Raw genomic sequence first — 25,662 nt, 5'->3', positions numbered from 1 at the left:
TCAGTTAAAAACAACAGTTTTCCGGAGCATGACAAATGTATGAAAGCATGGATCTTGTTTAATTCCCTATGGAGTACAACCTGAAACAACAAACAGTATATACCCCAGATTACTTGTTTTTAAACAGGAGGGGGACAAAAAAAAGGAAGGCAGTTGTTTGGTTTTTTGGGATTTTGGAGCCTGTCTAAAGATTTTTTTCATGTTGACCAGAAGAAGAAAATGACATACCTTTTAAGTGCCTCTGAAGGAAAAATGATCTGAACATTCTAGTCTGGGAGAGTTTGTCAGGAGTATCTGTATGACTGTGTTAAGTTCTTGCAGTTCCTGCTTTAAGGGATGCCTGAAGCATCTCAAGGCTGTGCTTACCTGGAACTTCTCAGCAAGTGTAGGATCTAGCAAAGAGGCAGTATTTTGTGTTCAGTAACCCTGAGAACAGGTTTAGATGTATTGAAGTAGTAGATCACTCAGTCAGTATCTACTGTATTGTTAGTGGATCTTGGTTCTGACATGAGGTATGTGTGGTACACAAGATGACAAGAAGGAATAATAAGACTACAAAGTCTGTCCACAGGAAGTGACAAGGTTGTCTCGGGTTCACTGTAAATGCTACTGAGTTTCTTTAAAAATATCTACCCACTGGTGATGCACATTTGCTCAACTCTTTTGCTATTACCTCAAGCTCTGTTTGATTTGGGCCTTTTCCATTCCATAGTAACATTTTTTTGTGTTTAGTTATTCCATGAGATTCCTGGCAGGGTGTAAAGGTGTTAATGACGTGGTGCTGTCAGTTGTTCCAGCAAAATCTGTGTGTGGTTTTGGAAGAACAGGACAGAGATGAGATAGGTGTTATTTTCCACTGATAGATTTTTATGACTAACAATTTTTGTATTGTCAGGGAATCTTGCTTACACTTCTGAGGAAGATAGCAGAATTGAGTGCTAAAAAGCTTTAATTGTGTTTCCTTTTAAAATTTGACATTAGTAATAAAATGATACGGTTCCATTACTGGGAAGTTAAAATGCCTTAACAGTATAATTAACCATAGTGTATAGTGAAGAATAATAATTTTATTGTTCATTGCCATTAATGCTCATTATTTATTTTATTTATTCATGAAAAAAGCTCAAGAAAAGTCAGGATTAAGAGATTGAAGAAAATGGAGAACAGATTTAGTTTACTGACTAAAAGGGGTTGAAAGCCCTTTTCTTCTGATTAAAGAACTAGTGCTGAAGGTGAACACATCTGAAATTTTGGCTCCAGACCTGGATTGTTTTACATTAGTTGAACTCCAGCTGACTTAGTACCAAATACAGTGTAACTTGAGTCAAATCCAGTTTGAACAGTTAATGAGTTTTACGTCTAGAGGGGAAAAAAAAAGACATTTGGGTGAGAAAGCTACATTGATGGAAATTTTTTTCCTACAGAAGTCTTTTCTAGATGCATCCTGCTATTTGTAAACTTCCACATTTTTTCATACCCCAGGCACTTCTTAATCATGTAAGGATTATAGAAAATGACATGGCTCAATGATGTAAATTTATTTTTATCCTTTGATACATTATGCACTAGATGTGTGGCTGTTGCTGTAGTTATGAACTGATCTAAGAACACAATGTTGCAGGATTTCTTGTCATGCCTCAGACATTTTCAGCACTGTTAGGAGCTACAGGAGTGAAGCCTGTGGAGCACATTAGCATGTAGCAGCTGATAGAATCAGAATGAATGTAGTGAAAAAAACCCCAAAAATCTCTCCACTTTGAAAATAGAATTGCAAGAGAGAAAAGTTCTAGGACATGTATTTGAGTGGACTGCCAGGCATGTTCTGGTTTTGTAATCAACGTGTGCTGTGTTTGCCTTCTTAAGAAAGCAAAGTTGCTGTTCTGGAGTTGCCTGTATTTCACCATTTTTCTGTTAAAGTCTGCTTAAGGCTGACTCGTTCTTGCATAGTTTCTGTGCAGAGGTACACAGCTGCTTCAAGCACTGAATATACAAAGTTGGCTGTATTTTCAGGTTCCTCTGTGTGAGCATAGTTTCTAGAGAAATACAAGTGTTCGCATCAAAATACCAGCTCTTCATGCATATCTGTGCTTCCCTGAGGCAATAGATTCTCTTAGATGCCATCCAAGTTCTGCTGAAAAATCCCTGCATAATTTCTAGCTTTGTTCCCAGTTTATTGTTACTTCTCCTTTGGGGACAGAAGAAAAAAACAGACACATTTCAGATTTGGAATTTTGACTTACTGCACTTTAACTAAATAAATATCTTAAAAGTAGATTTGTAATAGTTCTTTTTGGGATCCTTTTCTAACATTTTGTTAAAATTGCCACAGTTAATGAGGAAAAATCTATTTCAGTTTTAGAACCTTAAAAAAATTTGAAAAACTTTTGTAGGAACTGTAGATATTTATAAAGTCTATTATCAGAAGGAACAGTTATCTTTACATTCTCCCAAGTCCTGCATGATGCTTGATACTTTCTCAGAATAATTTGTATACAGAAGTTATATTACAGCCTTGAGGCTGTAATCCACAGGGTTTTCAGCTTCAAGCTTTCATGTGCTCTTTGTGAAAATGAAGCTCAACTTTGTGATGATTACGTAACTTAGTAAGTTTATTTCCATGTTTTTGTTTTTCCTCTCTTTTTTTGTTTTTTTCCTCTTTTCAGTGTAAGACCCACTACTAGGAAATGTGTGTACATTTTAGTTGTTGCCCATTTGTGTGCTAATACATACAGAAAATGAGCATGGCACTTTTGAACCTTCTATTTGGTTATCTCTTGTATGAAATCTGAGTTTTGAGACCTTGTATTTGTCTGATTCTTTGCTCTGTACCTTCTCCACTTCTAGCATTCCCTTGAAATACAGAAGCAGGGCTGCTTTTCAATTCCAGTCTTGTTGGTTTGGGCTCTGGTGTGATTTAAAGCGTAGCTCTCTTTTGCATGAAGACCACCAGTAATGGTGGTGGTTGACCTGTCACATTACCTTGTATTGAACTTTATTCCTTGCTGTCTCCTACCTGTCTGCTACTGGTGCTTGGATTGCAAGGGAGAGAGGGGCCATCATTCACTTGGAATTTGTGCTGCATTCAGCAGTTAATTCTGTGGGAGTTGATTAAAACTCTGACAGCATTGAAAATTTCATTGTGATCAAATAACACGATCGACAAAGTTTCCTATTTTCACAATAAACATTATATAACTGCTTGTTGCCATAATATTCACTTTGAAGTTCTAGTTAGGATATCCCATCTCCTTTATTGCAGTATTTTTTTTCTCCTTCTTTCTCTAAGTACATTTACTCCACTTTTTTTAGCTACATGTCCTTACCCTGAATTTCAGTCATCCTTGAAACAGCAAATGGCTTTCCGTTCCAAAATGCATTAAAATCATTGCTAGTCTTGTTTGTGGAAGGCAAATCCTACACCCCAAATTTTATCATGAGTTCCCTACAGTCCCTTGCAACTCAGCTTTGCATTCATGTGCCACCCCCTCCTGTTGCTCAATCCTATCCTTTTGTATATGCATGGTTTCTCAGATGCATCAAATAAGAGCTGGAAAATTTGAGTTTCACCATAAAGAAATAGTTTGTGATCCAAGAATTTTTAAGGGGAATCTTGCAGCCCCAGCTATCTTTTGCCCCAGTCCTCTCCTGGAGAAGGATCCCTTTAAATCATAAATATTATTAATTAAAATCTGCCACCAGCCACATGTATAGTTTTCTGGTGCAAAAATAGGATTCAGGTGTATGTGGTAACCTCAAAAAATTTAACTTATTTTAAAGAAACAAATCAAACCAAGTCTCAGAACTTGCACTAAAAGCATCTTGTTATGAGAGCTGTCCGAATTCCAGCTAGTGTCCACAGCTTTTCCAAAAAGATATTTTGGTATCTGGTATGAGCAGAAGAGTTTGGTTTAAAATATTTATGGCTGTGCATTTTATATGATCCACACACCAATACATGCTAATTGCAGCTCTGTACTCAACTTTGAACCTCGTGATCTTATGCCTCAAAGTGCAGAAGACAGAGGTGGAGGCATTCCTAGTGGGAATGGAGTCAAACTGCCAGTGCAGTCCATGTTTTAATATAAAGGCATCCTTTTGTGAGTGCCAGTTCACTCAATTATTTTGTAATTAAAACTCAGGTTTTTTCCTTTCATCAGGTTCTTAAATTACAAAAAGCAGCAAGGCAGAAATACTTTAAGTATAATATACTATAAAGTTTAAGATATAGCAAAGTAAATTAATTACTAGTACATCCCAATTTGAGGGAGATTTGAAATTCTGGCTGCTATATGCTGAATGTGGCATTTTTTTGAGACAAAGGACTCTGTTATCTCAGTATTAACCAAAGTGCTGTGAAGAGAAACTAGGAGGGAATTCATAGCCTGGAAATCACTTTCCAAAATGCAAAGGAGATTGTACTGTGGTACATGGAGTAGACTGTGCTGTGACAGCAATAAATAGCCCTTTGGTATGTTGTACAGCAGCTGACAGGCAGGATGCAGCCTGTATTTCATTTCACTGATGCTATAACCCACATTTCTGCAGCTCTGGCATGCTCCTGTTCTTCCACTTTCTTTAAAGCTTTTTTTCCTCAGAAGTGTCAGAGCTTGTTTCAAAAAGGATATCATGACTTAATATAGTTTGTAACATTTTTAGCAGATAAAAACAAAGTATATTATAATGACATAACATTTAATGAGAGGGAGATTTTGTAGGAAGAAATAGTATCTTTCATTAGAGCAACTGAAACAGCTGGAAAGAACCAGGCATGCAGTGCCTTCAGCAGGTTTGACAAAGAAGCAGCGAAGTCAAAGTAAAGAGAAGGGACTGAAAAAAACATTTCTGGCTACTTTTTAGGGCATGTTTTTCCTTGAGAAATATGAACAATCAAATTGCCTAGTAAATGAATTCTCCCAGCTGCCTCTTAGGATTTGTATGTCTCCAGCTTTCTTTATCTTCTCTTGGCTGGGTTCCCAGCATAGGGTATATTTGCTGTAATATGCCATGGTCTCACTCTCTCCTGGAGAGAGGCACACTCACATCTTGGCAGGGTGCATTTTCTGGCAGGGAAACTGGGAAAAGAGAAGAGCATGTGAGAAAACTTAACTATGACTTGCACGAACTACTGCATTTTATTTATATATATGTGCCCACACATATGCCTAAACTTTCAGGATTTGGGTGTGGTTTTTAAATTTTATTACCTTTTTTCTCTTATAATCTCAGTATCCTTGATAAACAACAGTTTGATTGGAAACCATCTACAGAAAGTAAAATTTGGACAATGGTTTACAGAAAGCTTCACTGTGTTCCTAGTAATTTGAAGGTAAGCTATTCTGCATGGATGACTGCTTAGCTTTGTGACTTACCTGGAATCAGAAAAATTGTAAGATAAAAGTAAAACTTAAAATTCTGTAGTGAACACCATGATCATGAATAAGAGAGAATGTTTCTCTACTGGGGAGAGAGCCTGGAAAGTCTGTGGATCCAAATAAACATATTAGTGTTTTTATATGTGTTGGAGAAAAAGGCACTTAGTGGAGGTGACAGCAACTTCTTTCAGTGTCAAAGGGGGATTTTGGGGAGAGGAGGAGTTTGAGAGCTTATTGGCTATTTTGGGTACTGCTCAAGTGTCTGCTGTCAGGATTTTACTGTACTGTCATTGATAACAAGTACACCTACAGCCTCCAAAAAGCCTCCTGATATTATATGAAATTAAAATAAATCAGTGGGCAGTTAGGGCTCTTCACTGCAACAAGCAGCTTAAAGGACTGTCTCCTGTCATAAATTTAACATATTCCTTTATTCATTAAACACAGTGTAAGTGCCATTTCCTCAAGGAAAATGCCACAGACACCCACGCACATTTCAGAGTCAAAGCTGTGGTGCTTTGCTGTGCTTTGCCAAGTGACTGGTGCCAGCCTGATAGCACAGGGCTTTCCCTCAAGGATTTCACTTACACTGTGTCAGCTGAGTGTCTCTTGAGCTTAGCTGTGACTGGTTTGAAAAAGGCAACATTTCTAATTAAAGACATTTTTATAGTGTCTCTGACTTGAGGTTTTCATTTTTTATGGGTTGAAGGGATTATGCTAATTGTACCCTGTTATTAGCAAGCATGGCAAATAAAATTTTCTCAGTGCAATTTCCAAAAAGAGCAGCAATTTCTTAATCCAAAAATTTGTTAAGAAATAATAATAAAATAAAATAATAATAAAAGTGTCCCATACTTCCCAGCACATATGCGCCAGAATGTGTCATGTCTGCATGAAGAGGATTTTATAATTTCTGTGCCATTATGTATTGCTGAGTTTGTGATGGTGCATTGATATATTGCACCAGGGATATATGCCAGGTCATGACTGGTAACTGATATCTAATGATAGTTTATATTTACAGGAACTGGCAAAATCACTTTTTCAGATAAAGATGTACCAAGTCATTTCCTCACAGTGATATGAGGAACTGTTTGATCCAAATCATGTTGAACCACTTGTTCTTTGTTCTAGAGAATAACTACCAGTTTAGTATTGAATAATAACATTTTTTTAGCTTTCCTCTCCTGTTCAAGGCTGAGGCTACTTTTTCTTTTGACTTGAGTAATAACAGACTTTCTGTCATGTAAAAGCATGTATATTTAATATTCTATTATGTTCATAACATGATAGTTGAAAGATGGAGAAGACAACCTCATAGAGGATCCCACAGCATATTTTAACAAAAGTCCACAGAAGGGCTAGTGCTAAGTCAACATATATAGATATTTGTAAGAAATTATGAATTTAGAATAAATGAAAACTACCCAGACTAGGTTGTATATAGTAGTTTATATTCAGGCAGTTGTCTGGCTTAATTTCTCAAGAATGACTCGTCTAATTCAGATGTAAGAAGAAATAACAGAATTGCTCATATCAGGGTGTAATTAAACCATGCTTTGGATACATTTTCTGATACACTTTTGTGCATAAGGTTTTACCACCTATCAAAAAAAAAAAGGAGGAAAACCGTATCTAATGGCTCATTTCATTTGTCAGTCATTCAAATGATTTCCTGCTAAGGTTTTGATATTGCCCTTTGAGGGTTGTTACAAGAAATGGAGCCTCAGATGTGATTAGATCTTTGGAAAAAATGTACATTTCTTCCCAGTGTATCATCCCTGGCTGACTAGCAACATTTATATAGGGAATAGGATCCAGATGAGCTCTGATCACATTATCCCGTGTAATGCTTCAGTGTAACTAGTGCTTGTAGAAAAGAATTTGTGTGTGTTCTCTGAGACAGGCAGCTGAAAACACGAGGGCAATGATTTTTAGATATCAATGGAGTCCCTTAGTACCCTTTTCTCGGCTTTTGTTTCTTAGTTGCAGCCCCAGTGTTATTCCTAGCAGTTCAGTTCAGTGTTTGGCTGGACAGGCATTTCCCGCACAGGATGTCTGTCAGCGCCGTTCACTCCGAGTGCAGCATCCAGCACAGTGCAGCTTCCCCTCTGGGAACAGCTGAGCACCTTCCGTGCAGGTGTTCACACAGCCTGGCTGTGAGCAAGGCCAGGTTATGCCTGGTGATCCCTCTAAGTTCTGCTAAGCCTTGGTGATTAGCAGCATTGGTGATCAGCAGCCAGGCTGGAGGCTGCTGGTGGAGGGATGAGGGTTGTGCCACCTCTATATTCCAAGGCTGTGAGCAAGGGTGAATTAACAAGGAAACTCCTATTCTCTTTCACAAACTCCTTTTTTCTTTGGCATTCCCCTTCTCCTCCCTCCCTGCCCCAGCTAAGAGAAGCCAGCATTTAACCTGCCCAGCCTGTCTGAAGCTTATTGCAGGACAGTGTCTTGCATCTATCAGCTGTATGGACAGCTGTCTCCTAACTGGCTGTGTCCCTCTTGTCAAACAGAGGCAGGTTTTCAGTTTTATCCAAAGGTGGCAATTAATGGGGACAGCACAAAATATTGATATTCATATCTTTTTCACAAGCAGACCTCCTGATTATATCCTAGAATCATGGGATGGTTTGGGCTGGACGGGACCTTACAGATCACCTAGTTCCAGCCTTGGAGACACATAAGACCCAACTGAACATGGCAAGAGCAACCTGCTCTTTCTAACCATGCTTAGAGCAGGACTAGATTATTTCCTAAGGTTTCTTCTGCCCTCAACAATTCTGTGATCTCTATAGTTATTATACAATAATTTATTTGCATATATGACAGTAATGATGAAGTTGTGTCTGTATTAGTAAGAGGGTGAAATGATCCCATGCTTGAAGTTTAAATCATCACCAAATATGAATAGGGAAAAGCACAAGAATGAGTTCACAGTGACTGGTAATGGTTTTGTTATGGTACAGAATTTCAGTCTTGGATAGGGTTAATTTCATTATTTTGTGACTGCCATATTAATCTCTTTAATGAAAAGTTCTTGCAGCTTGTTCAAATGTAGAAAATACATGGCACTTGCAAACCTATTTTTAGACCTGGCTAAAAATACCAGTGGATGTATGCATGTTGGTATGTGCTGGTGTTTAATATATTTGGTGACAAGCTAATACACATGGCTGGAAATGATGAGACCATGGCAGACCAAGAATAACACTTTGGAATCATGATCATTATTTCCATGAAGACATCAGCTTCGTGCTCAGCAGCAATAAAGAGAAAAATTATTAGGAGTGGAATAGGAGAGAATAAAGCCAAGGATATGACTGTGCAGCTGGTGGGTGTTTCTGTGGTGCTACCAGGACTTCAGTCCTGTGTGCAGATCTGGTCTTCGTTACTCAGACATGACACTGGCCAGGGTTCAGGAAGGAATGGCAAAGAAGCATGGAGAGGCTTCCAAACATGGGATTACTGACTATGCAGGGACTCTTTAGCCTGAAAAAGATATAATTCAGGGTAATATAGCCACAGTCTGTAAAACCATGCATAATGCTGGAAGAGTGGGTGGGTGGAGCCTGATTGTTCATGGTTCCTGCCAGTATCAGAGTTTTTTGGCCAACAAATACAGTCAGTGAGATTCCAGAGCAAAAGTAAGGTGATGAATCTTCATGTAGTAGGTGAGAAACACACAGAACTCCCTGTTAAAGAGTGTGGAATGGATTAGGTTTACATGGGGACTGGGCAAATACTTTAAAAAGAAATCTAAGAATTTCTTAATAGAAAATCCGCCTTAGACTCAGGACATGTACTGACAGAAAAGCCTGAAAGCAGAAGGGTCTCACCCTGTGATCATTCTTCCATAGATGTGTCCGCAAATGAATTCAGATATTAGAGTAGGGGTGGCCTTGATGTGAGTCAGTACAGCCTGATGAATTGTGCCTTTGCTCAGCCCTTTAGAGGCAAACCCTCTGGAGATGTGCAGAGCTGGATAGTATTGCAGTAATTGCACAGCTGGCTAGTAGCTCCATTTCAGTGTAAAGACGTTCTATGTAGCTTTTGAAAGGTTGGGCTTTCTCCAGTTTCTGTATTGGATTACAAGTTACAAAGAGAGAACCAGTTGAATCTCCCCTGCTTTGAGTATTTTTTTTTATTTTTCTATGAAATAAGGACTTTTTAGAAGGAGTGTCACTACATTATCTTAAAGCCCAAAAGGTTATACTGGTGCCTAATAGTTTCTTCTGGCTTGTTGTGAAAGAGGAAAGTACAGCACTAGTGAAGGAACTGGTAGTTGAGCCTCCCTGCATTTGCTCATGGGAAAGTCAAAAAACAAAGTACAGCTCTTCATGGCCAAAGGCAGCAACTGTAGAATGCAGTGCTATAAAAAATCTGCATAAATAACATTTCCTTCAGAGCATGTATTTATAAAGATATTTTTGAAAGTTGAAGTTTTGTCTTGTTTAGAAACAGTGTTTTACTGTTGCACTTCGTAAGAGCTGAGTTGTGGAATGAGTTCTACTGTCATGACAGAAATAGTATTTTTTTTTAATAGAAAAGTATAGTAAATATCTTTCTCTAAGGCAAAAAAATGTTCCTTGACTAAGGTTCCTTGATTATTTTGAACTGCAGCAGTCAGCTAATTCCCAGCTCCACTGGGGAACTGCTGTGTAACCTTCAGAAGGATTTCCAGCTCGGTAGTGAGCATCAAGACTGCTTGACTTTGGTGTTGTGTCCACTTCTCTTCCCTGGCTGTCTGGGAGACCTGGCTCTGGCAGTGTAGCTAACAGGCACTCTGGGTCACTCAGCGACGTCCTGTCCGGTCAGTTGTACAAAATGCAGTCTAAATATGGTCCTCAGAATATCTCCTCCTGTTTGGAAAAAAAAAAAAAAAAAAAAAAAAAAAAGATGCTTTTTCCTTGCCATCATTCATCTGACAACCTTTTTAGGCTCCTGGGGCAAGAACTACCTTTTGCTTTGTTCCTTCATTGGCCGATATATGGCTGTATATACCTAAATCATGCAAGATGTGTGATTGTAGTGTAAATAAGGGAGATCTAGTTAGAAATAAATCTATCTGAGCTAATTTTGATGTAGCAGTTGGGACGATTCAAGGAGACAAGAAAGTACCTAAAATTCCAAAGAAAATTCAAAAGAAAAGAATTCAAAAGAAAAAGGATTTGCTGATGCTGGAATCAGAGAGGGAAAATGATTTTGAACTGGTAGGCACAGAGCTAGAGAAAGGAGAAGATTTTTAGGATGCAAAGTCAGGTTAGGAGGGAAAGCAGGACATACACAGACTTTCTTTAAAGAAAGGAGGACTATTCCTCAGGTCCAGAGTGACTTGAAGTTCACTGCAGACCTATGTTATGATTAGCCGAATTCCTTATTTTTCCCTCTCTGCTTATAAATTTAAGTTCTGTAAAAAAAAGTGTTGAAAGGAAGGATGATCACTGTTTATTCGTTTACCTTAGAAAATCAAGAGTCCACTTGCCTTTCTGTAAAGGCTTGTCTATTTCCCTTAAATAAATGTAAACAGCAAAGTGTTTGTATATAGTTTTCAACGTTCTGGCTTTTCACTAGTTTTCAGGCTTTTTCAGTAGCTCTGTAAATAATGCCTGAAGCAGTCTTTCAGATGATTGATCAGGAGGGAAGGAAATGGTGGTGAACATAGGAGAATTAAACTCCATGAGGCTTAATGGACTGAGAATCATGAAAGTACAATCAGGTCAAAAAGCCTGTCTATCACCAGAGTATGTATGTTTCAGGAAAATTCCATGGCTGATAATGTAATCATTTTAGAACCTTTTGATCATCAGCATTAACTTATCTTTGTTTTTCCTCCCCTTTTAATCTAATGGAGGATATTTGTAGAACTGACTTTTCAAGAGGAGAGAAGTGACAGCTCCTTAACTTCAGGAACTTTGGCCATTAATAAGCCATGGGTCAAACTACAGTATCAGACATTTATGCTGTCCTGTTGCTCATCATCATTTTATAGCCCTTAACTGGCAAAGACTTCTTCCTAAATGCTTTTTATTTTTACAAGGCACTGTGGAACTACTTATGACAGTATTTCCAAATTCACAGAGCTTGAAAACAAGTCAAATTAGTGGATCTCAAATCCTATTAACTATCATCATCAGTTTTAAGAAAGCTGACTTCTTTTTAAATGCCTTTTGTTTTTATTACTGCAAGTTGTTACTCATGACATAAAAGGTGTTCAGACCACTGTGCATTTTGCATAAATCTAGGCAGATTTTTTTAGTTTGAAATTGCAAGACTTACAAATGTCCCTGTGAAAGGTGGAACTGATATTTGTTTCTCAATGAATGCAGAAGAGGTAATTACTGAAATATGACTGACATATCCAAATGTAGAAGAGTGTCACTCTGGATAAACCATTTGGTAGACAGCTTGGCTGGCTGCTGACCTGCAATTTCTTTACTTTATTACTGATGAAGCCATTCTGTTCTCCCACTCTGGTTGCTTTCTTATCACATTTCTATTTTTTATTAACTTAATTTAAAAACATCCATAAAACTGGTATTAAAAAAATTCCTTATCCTGTTAAGCTAATTGCCCTCAGTTTTACAGTGTTCTTAATTGAGTTGATTGTATGCAATTCAACCATTTTTTTATTAGAGGTTCCAAAAATGGTCCAAAGGCACTGGGTAAAAGGTGTCTGGGATAAACAAACCAATAATGCCTCAGACTTCAGTTACATAATGGAATGACCTAATAGCTTCACACCCGTCAAACTCTGAAGGATTTGATTTTTCAAGACCCTTGGAATTCAGCAGAGTGAAATCACTGTGAAAGTGGAGTGATTTTGCTGTTATTTTCTGTAAGGTATTTTGAGCAAGAAGGAGCAAGAAAAGACCTGACTTTTAAAAAAGTCAAACCTTACACAACTGCAGTATGTGACTTTTGGCATAATTTTTGAAGTGCTAAAGCAATAAGAGCTTCAGGGACGTGACAGCTTTAAAAAACAAGGCCAGTGCTCTTTGTGCCACAGTGTGTTTCTGTCTACAGAATGTGAATAATAATGTGTTTTAACTCACAGGGACCTTCTATAGAAATTATTTTTCTTCACTTTGAGAAGCCCCAGATATTAAAATATTGCAAAAATTTCCTTTGTCTCTCTTTCCACTTCTATAATAATGTATCCTGGAGGAAGGAAACTTGACAGTGTAACCAGCTTGAGTGACCTTCAGACTGTATGTGCATTCTTGCTCTCATTTTTCTGACATTACTGTCAATTCACCATACTGAGCACAACCCCATTCTGCTTGAGAACAAATATGGCATTAATCTAAATATTTTAAAGGGAAAATTTCTTTTGAAATGCATCCTTCTGTCCTTGTAGATTAACTGGCTTGGCATAACATGTATTACCATAAAGATGGTAAGGGCATTTATAACTGAGATTCCAGCAGCTGACTTTTGAATATGTTATGATGGGTGGGGGAGGAGGAGCAGAAGGTAGGATAGAGAGAAATTAGATAAAAGGACAGGGAAGAAAGGTGTATAAATATATATGACTGGTTAAATCCATAGATTTCAAAGGCAAGCTTTCCCTTCTTTATAGTCTGCAGCCTTCCTGATTTAGGAGGACAGGGCATAATATTATGTTATTACAATCAGTCTCCAGTCATCACAGGTAACTAATTATGCTACGTGTTTAGCTAAACATGTATGGTCTCCATGAGACTGCCTAAATTTAACTGAGGGCTTCTCACTGGTAAAGGACTTGGAAGGAATTGAGCACTCAAAATGAAAGCCAGGAGGAAGCTGAGGAGCTCATCATAATGAAAACATAAGTTTGAGGATAAGATGTGACTGTACAACCCTTCTTGATGTCTCTGAGAATTTTGTCCTGTGGGCAGACCTATGGGAGCATCAGTGAGACAGGCTGCAGTGTCACATGTCACACTCAGCAGAACGACAAGACAATCAGTGGTATAGCTGTTCTCAGAACAATGTGAACAATCCTGTAGCTAGTACAGACTTAAACTCATGCAAATTGTATGAACAGAATGGGGAACAGAGAAGGTAATTGCCAGTTTTCAGAAGTAAGCAATGTTGGCTAAGTAAATGTTATTCTTTTTTATTTTAATGAATCAAACCAACACCTATACAAAAGCATCACAGGAAACAGGAGTCAATTTTGGAAGACACATCTCTAAAATTACCTGAGTAATAAAAAGATTGTGACTTGTTTTAGTTTTATTGATTAACTACTGATTGCAAATCAAAATAATGTAAAAATGCTCTAATTATTGGTTTAATTAGTTCTCAGATCTTTCATTTGTTGTTGTAGCATGAATTAGAACAAGGTCTTAGGCTTCCAAAAAAAATTCTTCCCCCTTTGGGAAGCTATCATTGTGATTTTTTCTCTTGTGAATATAAAAGCCTTCTCTTGTAAAGCATTAGTCTTCCAATCTTTACTTTTCTAAGAGCACCAAAAGTATCTGTACTGTCAGTAGCTACGAAGGCTCTTGTTACCTCCCTCATCACCTCAATGGATGGTCCTTAAAGGCAACAGTGTCATTTGTACTAGAGTGACTGTGTATGCACACATATGTGTAATAGGAAAATGTTATAGAGCTGGAAAGTGACGTGTCCCATGGGATAAATCGGTCCTGGAGACTCCTGCATGCCATTTCTCTTAAGAGGATTTACAGGATGTGGAGGTTAATGTTCTGGGAGAACATTAACATTGCAGAATAGGTTTTGAGATGAGGTGCAGCACTACCACATCTTGTGTTTCTGTGGTGTCCTGGTTTCAGCTGGAACCAAGTCAGTCTTCTTAGTAGCAGTTGGTACAGTGCTTGTGTTCTGGATTTAGGATGAGAATAATGTCGATAATGCACTGATGTTTTAGTTGTTGCCAAGTAGTCTTTATGCTAAGACGAGGACTTTTCATCTTTACATACCCTGCCAGTGAGAAGGATGGGAGGCATAAGGAGTTGGGAGGGGCACAGCCAGATCAGCTGTCCTCAGCTGATTATAGGTATGCTCCATAACATATGGAATCGTGTTCAGTGCATGAACTGTAAGGAAAGCTGGCCAGCAGCCTCTGCTCAGGAACTGGCTGGGCATTGGTTGGCAAATGTGAGCTGATTGCATTGTGCATCACTTGTTTTGTATATTCTAATTATTTTTATTATTACCACCATGCTTATAATTTCCTGCCTTATCTGTCCTAATAAACTGTCTTTGTCTCAAGCCATGAGTTTTCTTGCTTTTACTCCTCTGATTCTCTCCCCTGTCCCATCATGGGGGGAGTAAGCGAGCTGCTGTGTGGGGCTTGGTTGCTGTCTGAGGTTAAACCACGCCACATGGAAAAATGAGTAAAGTCATATATTGCAAAGAAAATACATCTGCCTGGGAAATTTGCCATAGCGTGGGGGAAAAAAAGTTGACTTTAACTAAAACAAGATCTAGTAGGAAGAGTGTTCAGGCCAATTTCAGATGCCATAACTTGGCTTCTTTTGCTCCAGTACTGGCCAGCCCTGTCACATTACTATTCAAAATATTTTCAAGATCACTGCTTGCTGAATTGAGTCCTGGAGTGCAGCCAGGTGGCCTTGCTCAATGTGAAAGGGCAGCAGCACAAGAAAAAGTCACAGAGTAGGAAATAGAGATGGAATATGGCTCTCTGCCTGGGTGATATCCATCTCAGAACAATGGGACAGGACATACCTGCACAGTCACTGAGATGTGTTTTGTCTCTCCCAGGGAGTCACAGATCTTTAACCAAGATCTGAAACCAGCTTCAATCACCCACCTGTAATGTGGTGTTGTACAGCATTGAACTGAGTAAGAACATGTCTCTCTGTGTTTTACAATGCTGTCACCCCTGGTTACAGGCCCTCGAAAGTAAATCAGCTGTGCCATCGCAAAGAAAGATCTGTAATCGTGGTGTCTCACACTGTGTTCTAGAGATCAAAATCCTTCCAGTCACAGAAAGAAGTGCTGTCACTCATTGTTTGCCATTGTAAACTTCCTCCCGTTCCTACACCAGGCACAAAGGCTGTTGTTTGGATGAAGGCTTTTGTAAAGTATGCCTGGAAATGCAACAGTAGCTTGGGTTATGGGGAGATTACTGAAGCAGAGGTGGAAGTGAACGTGCTAGCTCTGAAACATCAGGGGATATTTTGCATTGGCGAAAACTTTCTGAAGCCTTTTAGTTCTTGTCCATTGGCTTTTGAAGATGGTGATGTATCATCCTTAAAGATTATAAGTCATGTGGGTGTACAGCCTACTGCCATGTTCCAGAAGACTGAAAGAAAAGCAAATTTCTCCATCTTCCTAAAAATTCAAGCAGAGGTCAAGAAGTAGCATAATGGCCAGCTTTTCCTCAAGACAGTGAGCAGGCTGAAAGTTTCCTGAAAGATACTAATTGGATTTAACTTTCATCTTTACAGCATTGCATTTATTGCATCTATTTTTGTTGGCCACATCTGTTCTTTGTTCTAGTTAGGTAAAGGAAGACTAAGTTACATTTTGAAGATGTGAGAAGAATTTTGGAGGTAGGAGTGCTTATTTCTTTCAGAATTGAATATGAAGAGATGTAGAAATAAAGGAACAAAGATAAGCCCTTCTTTCTTTTCTGGCAGATCCTGGTATCTTATCCAAGATGTTTGCAATATATCTTAGCCAGCTGAGAAAAGACTAGATATGTGAGACAGCTGACCTTTAAAACTGAGGCCTTAACAAGAGAGTTTTCTTTCTGAAAACCTGTGTTTTTTTCAAGGTTTTACAACTTTATGAAGTGTGGTTTGGATGGGTTTCTTTTCACTTAAGAGGCTACAAAGCAGAATTGTATCCAAATTAATGGAGTTTAGTTTCCATGACAGAACATTGCATAAAACTGAATGGGTTTTTCTCCTGTAATTCCCTTATCCATAAACTTGTTGTTAGAGGATATTTTAAGACACATGGGAATCTGAGGGGAAGAGGACTACGCTTACCCTCAGGTTCAGTTTCCAGAATGAAAACTTTCATGGATGAGAGTTAGTTTAGAGAAATCCATGGTACAGCTGCCACACACAACACAGGCTACAAACTGTGGTTTAGCAAAAGAGGCTGAAGACTTTCAGCCACAGTTATAAACTACTGATAGGAAGTGGATAGGTCACGGGTTCTGTTCCACTGTAGGTTTCAGGTGATGGAAGGAAAGAAGGAAACAGAGCATGTCCCATGCTATGGAGACCTATGGGAACAACTAAAAGAATTTGATCTGTGTGGGAAATCCTATCCTATCCCTGAATTTTGAGGAAATTTCCATCTTCCACGACTGAGAAATCTGGACTGATAGCAGGTCCTGCAGATCCCACTTGACTTACTGTGTGTAACCACCTCTAGAGAAAAGCGTAAGAGAAAGGCAGCTACGCAAACTACAACCACCCCTTCATTTGGTGGTAAGAGAAATTAAATTACAAAAGCTTTACCTCCTGCTGATAATCCTATCATGCAGTTTGTGAAATAGATAACAATGACAAAAAAGCAATCCACTCTTCCAACCATCCTTAAAAACACGGAGTCAGTTACCAAGGGATTGCAGTTTAATTTATATGAATTAATTAATCTATGTTTGTTCCAACTACTGTGACCCTTGAGTGGCTGGTGAATTCTTAGGGGCTTCTCCTTTCTGTTTAGACTGGGCTCTTCAAGGCAAGGACTGTTTGTGGCTGGCTGTGCATGATACCCAGAAGATCTCTGTGCAGACCTCAGGAACCTGTAGGCACTACTAGAATTCAGTACTGAATGAAGAAAAAAACATTTTAAAATATTAAAAAGTTTTACAGGAATCAGTGATTTTTATCCCTCACGCTTAGTGTTGTCCTCCACTAAATATTGCTGGAGAAGAGAATTCACTGCTATTACTGCTTGCTTACTTATGGCCTGAACATATAATGCAGAGTCACAGTCTGGGTTTTTTTTTTTTTCTTTTCTTCCTTTTTTTTTTTTTCTTTGTCCTGACAGAAAGATTTCGGGATTTACTGCTTCTACATTCAAATCAAGATACAGAGATTCTGCCCATCTTTCAGCAGAGACGCTATCCCAAGTAAGTAAGATTGTCTTCTTGGGAGAAATAAAATCTTTATCTATTTGCAGCGAAGGAGAGTGAAACATTTATAGCACTGTACATGCTTTGGGTGCAAAGTCCTTAGGCAGAGCTGTCAGGGAGCCACATCAGCACTGTTCTCTGCAGTCTTTTGAGTGGTGTGGAGGAGAAGCAGACAGGAATCGCAAGCACGCTCAGCTGTCGGTGGGGGAGGTGGAGCACAGATGTTGAGTTGCTTGGATCAGTGTCTGATTGGAGCTGTGTCTCTCTGTTGACACAGGTAGATGTTTTGTCAGGATAATTCCCACTCTTGTCTTCTGGGATTCCATAGTTTATAATGAGAGATTCCCTTGAATTTTAACAGGCTTTGCTCTGAAAGCCTGCAAATACTAGAAAGCATTTTTTTTCTGCCTTTTTAGGGGTGTATGTTTGCCTATATCCCTAAAGGGATCTGAGGAGTAGTGTTGAGTGTTAAGGAGGTCTTGAATGTATTTTGTATCCTGGACAATACCTCTTCTTTTTCCAAGTGACATACCTGAATGAAACAATAAAAGTTCTTTTATATTGACTAGCTGTTATATTGACTAGAAGAAACAGTCACTTTCATCTTGAACAGAGGCAGTGAAAGAGAAGGAAAAATAAATAGTCCTCACATTAACCCTGACCAGAATGAGCAATGAAAGAATGTTAGTTCAGGGTGGACTGAGGGAGGAGGTGGAAGAAAGAATGTATGAAGACAGTCCCTCAATGATGATAGAAACAAGCAAAGATATTTATTTTAGTTATTATTATTAGGAGGTTTCCGAAATAGAAAAGAAGTCAGTGAAGCTAGGTATTCTCTTTAAATCTGATAATATAGTTTTTTAAAGAGCAGACAATTAGAGAGGCTGAGTGCAGAAAACCAGTCACTTCCTCACTGTGAATAATTGAAAATAAAAGCACTCAAGGATGAAATCCTGATTCTGGAAATGGTAAAGCTTTGCTTTGACTTCAAGAGAGACACAGTTTTATTCCCCAAAATTTCCTGTTTGCGCTGTCCATTGTTACTATAGTACTGGAACACTGAGGAGGTACAATATATGAAATAGTGGAAGGCACCTTACGGGTATGGATTTCTCTGCTTGTTTCATTAGGACTTTCATGAATTATTACCTTTCTCCTCATCCTTTTTTACCCTGGCAGTACTGTGCTTTGCTTTGCTTAGATGATTTGATTTTTGATATGGACACTGTCAAACTTGTCTGAGAAACCAGTTTGTTGTCCTTTCTCAAAGAAAAGACTTATCTCTATATAAATCATTCCTAAGATGTTTGAGTTTCCATTTCATTACATTCAATTTATTGCTAGCATTCTTGGCAAAAAGTCTACTAATGATATTACACAATGTCAGATTCATGGGCGAATGAGTTGTCTGTTGTCTTCTGACAGAGGATGTGTTCAATTCTTCAAAGATCACAGAGCAAATAACTTGTGTGGAGCTCTGCTGCTATTTGAAATTATTGTGGCCTTGCATCACAAAAAGGATATGTGTTTTCAGCCATGTTACTTGGGAAGGTTGACTGATTCCTTTAACCTGCAAAAGTCAGCCAAATTTTTGCACCTAACCAAAAAGAAGTTTGCGTATGTTCTTAAAAGCTATAGATTCTTGTTTATAGCATCATTAATTGCTGCAAACGTTAGAGAAATTTATCATACATTACATCTCATTAAGAAACTGGTTGAACACTCTCAACATATGCAAATTTCCCCAGGGAAATTGTCTTTTGAGCAAGGTACTTGTGTTCAGCAAAATAGAAAACCTGTTTATCTTCATAATATATTTTGTCTTATTCCCATATAATTTTTTCACCTTTCCTATCTCATTTTCACTGAAGGGTCAGTTAACAGAAATTAAGTAATGAAGAGATATATCTCATAAATCAGTGTCCCTTCACTGACTTCAGCTGAGCAGTGGCTGTTGTGCTACATTAGGATCTGAGCAAGAACATAATTTTAATGAGATGTTGTCATAGGGCACAAACTGAAGCTTGTAATGATTAAAGAAATCCTAACTATATTGAAGGTTAAAAATACAAGAGAATTCCTAGTAGTGACTTAGCTGAATAGCTTGACTAAGCAGGGCTTAGCAGGTAGAAAGGGATAAAAGTTTTCACATATTTAAGAGATAAATGTCCAAAGGAAGGAGATTGGATCGGAGGATGTTCAGCACCACTCAGGATACTCAGAATCATTGCAATAAATATTAAAGGCTAAATGGGCAAACTATAATCCATCAACTTTTGGAAGAAATAGAAACCTTGGTGTTCTTGCCTGAATTATGTTCTTGTTCATTTATTATATTAAGACCTGAACTCTTCCCCAGGTAGCAGCAGGATAATCTTGAGTGCCTGTTTTTCTCAGAGATGTTCATGTACTGGAATGGCTGGGAGAAATTTTCTAGAATATGTATGGACATTTTCCTGTATTTTCTGGGATAAATGTGTCAAATAAACATGTTTGGCCTCCTAGTTGTTGGAGAAATGTGGGATCTTTTTATTGTCCTTGTGTTTGGCAGAGTTTATTTGGATAGCCTTGGCTTAGCCACGGAGCCAATACCTGCCCTGGCAAGCAGAGGAGACTATAGAGGGGCCTGATCTTGCAAAGATCAGGTCTTACAAAGCCACACAGCACATCACCTTGACTTCTTGACTGTGTGCCTGCAAGTCTCATGGCACATGAGCACCAGTTCTCACCGTGGCCTGTGGGCTGGGATGCAGTGCTCTGCCAGCACATGGGGACAGCACCCACCCAGCCAGCCCAGCCTGCAGCTCCCTTCACTCTCACTTCCCTTCATGGGGCTGCAGAGCAGAAGGAGCATGGCTCTGTCTTATGCTTCAGTCTCATGCCTGCAGTAGAGTTTGTAATGGAACACACTACGCTGCATGTAGTTACACGTCACAAAACTATCAAGAGCAGTCCAGGCAGGCAAGTTTTTTGATACCTCAAGTGACTAATGTAGTTCAGGAATCAGATGTGACTAAACCCCCCTTATCCACCTCATCCGCAAGCTGACCTGTCCACAAAGAGAAACATTTTGAGGGGAAAACCTGTCTCCTTGCTGACATGAAGCCGTTGCCATGTCCACAAGGATTCGCATTCCTGAAACTAAGAATAAACCTGCAGCTGGGGGCAACCAAATGTGTTGGGGTCCATAGCTGCTGCTGAGCGTAGCCACGTGAGAAAACCCTCTGCACACAAAACAAGTGGCAGACATATCTGCAGCTCAGTCCTGCTCTCCCTCGCTCCACAAGCCTGCTAAAGTCACTGAGGGGTGTTACACCAACACAATCAGGTCTGTCAGCAAACCAAACTTTTTGTTACAAATCTTATCCCAACTCCTTACTTTTCAAATGAGCGTTACAGCCCGTGTATCTCATAAAAAACCATTAAGGGTTTCACATTTAGCACATTTCTGCAGGAGCTTTTCTCATGCTGGTATCCAGTTCCTGTTTTCCTTGCTTGCTCACTTTGCTGATGACATTCCTACATGTTTTTTTATCACAGTTTCACTCACAAAATGCAAGAAAAGCTAGAGTGCAGCAAAGGCTACACAGGATTGCTCCTGAAGAAGTCACAATGCTCATTAATTTGGCTGCAGGGTCCAGCATATGATAGGGTGGTAGCTCAAAGTCTGGGGTCTTTCCCTGCTGACTCCACTCTGCTCCTGACTGCGTGTGCTGTGGGCACAAGGGAAGGAAGGATATGCAATTGCCTTGAAGTACCAGGGAGAAGTGGCACTTGTCTCTGGGCCTGGTAATGTCAAAAAAATAAATGAAACCTGAAAGAACAGAATGATAAGAGAAGTGATATAAAAGGTGTGAGGGCGAAATTAGGTTGATGAGTGAATAAGGCAGGAGAGAGGCTGACAAGGCACAAAACAGCACTTAAGAGAGGGATGTGCCAGAAAGGCTACTGGCATTACAGGTTTTTAGCAGGCTTTTTTCAGTCTAGATGTAACTTGATAGTTCAGCTGTCCTTTATATTTTCAAATTATTGCTGAAAACCTCACATAAATATGTGGGGTTTTGTAGAGGAATTATTTGCTTCTTTTTTTTCCCCTTCAGAAATACTTGCAATCTTCACTCTTCTGTGGGTTTGGTAAAAAAGTTTTTGGATGATTCAGAGATTTTAAGAACAGAAGGAGTGGTTCCAACTAATGTTCCAGCTAATTTGAGTCCCTTCTTAACATAAGCCATAGAGCATTACTGATAATCCCTGCAGCAATTTTTTCGTTCAGTCAGAGGAATTTAGAATCAAATTGAGATGTTAAAATCTGGAAAACTCACAAGCCTTTAGATCAGCTTGTTTCAGTTGTCAGTTACTTCACCTGCAATAATTTTTTGAATTTCAGTTTCCAGTTTCTGCCATCTCACTGCATCATTTTCTGCTGAACAAGAAAGTCCTGTATCATCTGAAATGACACCTCCATACAAAAAGGTGGAGGTCGGTTTAAACTTGCCCTTCTCTTGAACAAAATAAATAATAATTTCTTGCAGGGTAAGGGTTGCTAAAAAGGTCTCTCTCCCAAAATGTTAAAACCTTTCAAAAGTATTTCCACTTATTTTTAAAATAAAGCAAAATAGACAAAATAAAATAATTTTTTTATGAATTAAAAAAAAAAGAAAAAAGGCAGGAATAAAGAAAAACAAAATGTTGGTGACTGTTTCCATAATGTGCACATAGAGAAATAACAACACTTCTTTATGGTCAAATAGGGAGATAATCTATACTCATAAATTTGACTGTATAAGAAATAAATCCTATTCTTTAAATGGAATGACAAAATCTTGAATTTTGGAGAAAAAAATTAACTTACAACCTAGCACATATGATGAAATAATATTCCAAATACATTTACTTCCCATCAGTGATAAAGTTACAAACCATTCTTTGGCATACATATACAGTAAATTAAGGTAGTCTTCTTGTGTAGGCATAAAAATGCTGGTAATTTTCACATCATGAAAAATCCCAGAAAACACAGGATCTTGATATAAATGTATATGTATGTATCTTAAAATACATATTTGTGAAGGTCATCTGTGAAATGCTGCTGAAAAGTTTCAGCTCAAACAAAGCTAAATGGTGTTATTCAATTCTCATCATGGAAAAGTCTAGACAAATAGACGGCAGAAAGTTAGTGCCCTCCCTATACCATTGTGTCTTCTGGTTCCTAATTGCTATTCATTTTAATGATAATGGATCTGTAATGGATCTGTAGCAATTTCCTACAGCTTGAGGTCTGAGCCAAGAAACAGATAAAATTTCATAAATAGTACCCCAGGAATAAAACTTCTGTCTTATTTGCAGCTTTCTTGAAAACATTTTTTTCTTTTTAGATGAAAGTAATTTGTGTCTAACTGAAGAAAGTAGTGAGTTGTGGCTGCTGGAGGTGGTGCTGCTCAGTCAGTGCATCCACTGAGATTCTCTTGAATCACAGATTGAAATGTTCACGAGAGCAGCTAGCAGGATCATGGCCTAGAAACCCAGTCTGGTTAGCGTTACAAAGGTAACATCTTCCCTGATGTTCTTCAAGGGGAAAAGTCATGACCTATGTGTTCATGACCGAGTCTTTATTGCAAAGGCAAAGCGATTTTCAATTCTAAAAAGAGGTGGAGAACTTTTAAGGAGTGGTTTTCTGTTATAGGTTTCCTGTGAAGTGCTTTACAAAAGATATCCACTTGTTCTAGAGGAAGAACTGAGGCATTGGTCTCTGATGTGAGTTACCAGCATCATCCAGGAACAATTCTCCTGGGGATGAGACCAGAAATAGAAACCAGCTCTTCTACAGTCCTTTCAGTTGTATGCAGTTGGCTCTCTCATCTGAAATAACATCTATGCTGTTTTCCGCTGCAAAAACGCGTGGCCTGCCCATATTGCTGAAATCAGTTGGGAAGGTGCCAAATGAAGGAGCCTTTCAGAAGTGCCCACACAAGCACTTTAAATGCTTTGTGTAGCATTGTACATGAAGCATGAAAATTACTGGTTTTAAAATGCTCCAAGATTTATTTCAAAATGCAGGCTAGATGCAAACTATATCATCATCAATCAGAATCCTCAGAAGCCTGAATTTCAGAGAATTTTGATGACTTGATTAAAAACGAGACTGATGACTTGATTTTTAAAAAGGACACCTTCTTAAGGAATCTGGAATGACTTTTAAAAGTAATTCAAGCTGTTTCTAGAGAAGAATATTTTTATGGGGTTGGGATTTTGTCTCTTTTTTTATTATTTTAATTTTTTTTTAATGTGACTTTTTGCAGTGATGACACCTTTTTCTGTAGAGTTTACAAACCAATGCAACACTGAGCTCCATGACAATGAAACCTCCATTCTAAGTAAAGTGCATTTTCCTGTCATTAGGGTTTTTTACTAAATTGAAAGAAAAGTAGCAATGGGGTAGCTGGTAGCTGTTCATTAAAAAGAGCAATCATGTTACAGGAGTCAAAATGCAAGTATTGGATCTAAATATTTTTGAAACCGAAATGAAAACAGGAAGAGGACAGTAATTCATACTGTGTGTTACATCTTTGAGCTTAGATTCTGCAAAGAACTCATGTGGACCCATCCAGATAATATCAAACAGGACCAAGGCAGTATCTTGAAATATTAGGACTACATTTTAAACTAAGATATGGGTCATAAATTCCTCGAGACATAGGCCATATTTGTTCAGAGTACCAGTATAGTACTGCAGTAACTTGCAAAATAAAGACACTTTTGTTCTGTTTCCAAAAGCCTCAAGTTCATGTAACAACAGCACAGAATGACCCAGTCCCCTTAAAGTCAAGGGGAATTTTGCTGCTAACTTCACCAGGGCTCAAACCTAAAATCTAAGGCACAAGTACAAATTTTGGTAGAAAGATGTGGGAGGGGGAAATATATATATGTATATATTTGTGCAGCAACATACATGCAAAATTGAAGCTCCATGTGCATACATATTCTCTTTTAAGTACCAAGCATTTTCAAATTCTACTTGAACTTACCTGTATATCACAGCATAGTTGTGGCTCATTAGCAGGCATGAACTGTTTTATGCAAAATATTGTGATAATCCCAGTTGATAATGGGAAATGACAGACTGGGAATAAAAAAATGATTGAACCTGTCACAAATTCTGGCAGATGAAACCATTTGAATTGGGTAAGACAAATCATTAGAGCTGGTTTTCATTTGGCTATCTGGGACTATGAGCAAGGTTCCTGATAAAAATTGCCAATTAATTGATACATACATGTCTACTGCTGAACAGCATCATGAGACTGTAGGGACTTATCTGCCACCAGATATCTTGAGGGATGTTATTTTTTTAAAACAACTCACACAGAAGTTATAGTAGTTTGATGCTGAAATTATTAGTGAGGTTCTTTGATTCATTATGTAAGAGAGTTAAAATGATCCCTTCCGCCCTTAAATCCAATTTTATCATGGTTTTAAAAATAATGACTTACATTAGTTTAAAAAAAAGTAGTTTCACAATTACCATAGTTACAGAAATCCAGGCACCAGGCTCTGGGAAAGAAACAAAACAAATGCTAAGGAGTTTTAGTTGTTGACAGTAGTAATTTCCTCCTGGATGCAGCAGTCCTGCGCTACTTTGTCCAGGTGAACCTGCTTGAGCAGGGGACGTTGGACTAGATGATCTCCAGAGGTCCCTTCCAACTCCAGCCACTCTATGGTTCTGTGGTTCCATGGTTCCATGTGACTGGCTGAAAAGGGCAACACCATTCATTCATTCCTATATGCCTACCTGCACATTAGCATTTTTATTCTTGGCCCCATTCCTTCAGTGAGGGACCCCAAGGCTGTTTTCTTTCATAGAAACTGTTAAAGGAGGCAACATCTTTGATTGGTGTTTTGTTAGTAAGTCTTGGTGTAAAAGGGAGAAAAGAAAGATTCCACCTACAATGAAGGGAAAAATGGACAACGTTATGCCCATAAACATGTGGAGGGAAAAAAAATAAAGCTGCCTGCCGTATCATCCTTTGTGTTTCATGTAAGACATATAAACCATTAATATACTTCCTAGTCTTTAACAATGGTAGAAATTTATCAATGCTCATTCCAGTTCTAACCATTTGCCAAATATGTTTGAAGATTCAGGTAAACTGTCAGATAAGCACTTTATGCTTTAATACTGCAGAGGAGAGGAAAGCACAAACATTCAAGACAAAGGAGACTGTT

At 38.5% G+C, this 25,662-nt stretch overlaps 1 protein-coding gene across 2 annotated transcripts in view; it reads left to right on the top strand.

The window, feature by feature from the left end:
• Positions 1-25,662, top strand: part of NOX4 (NADPH oxidase 4) — a 98,033-nt gene that overhangs the window by 45,728 nt on the left and 26,643 nt on the right. For both annotated transcript variants that reach the window (XM_062514223.1, XM_062514222.1), the window contains exon 13: positions 17,355-17,436. In XM_062514223.1, coding sequence (XP_062370207.1) covers positions 17,355-17,436 — 82 coding nt within the window. The remainder of the gene's footprint in view (positions 1-17,354; positions 17,437-25,662) is intronic.

This window comes from Cinclus cinclus, chromosome 2 (genome assembly GCF_963662255.1).
Source record: "Cinclus cinclus chromosome 2, bCinCin1.1, whole genome shotgun sequence".
Lineage (NCBI taxonomy): Eukaryota > Metazoa > Chordata > Aves > Passeriformes > Cinclidae > Cinclus > Cinclus cinclus.
This window is presented reverse-complemented; position numbering and strand designations above follow the sequence as displayed.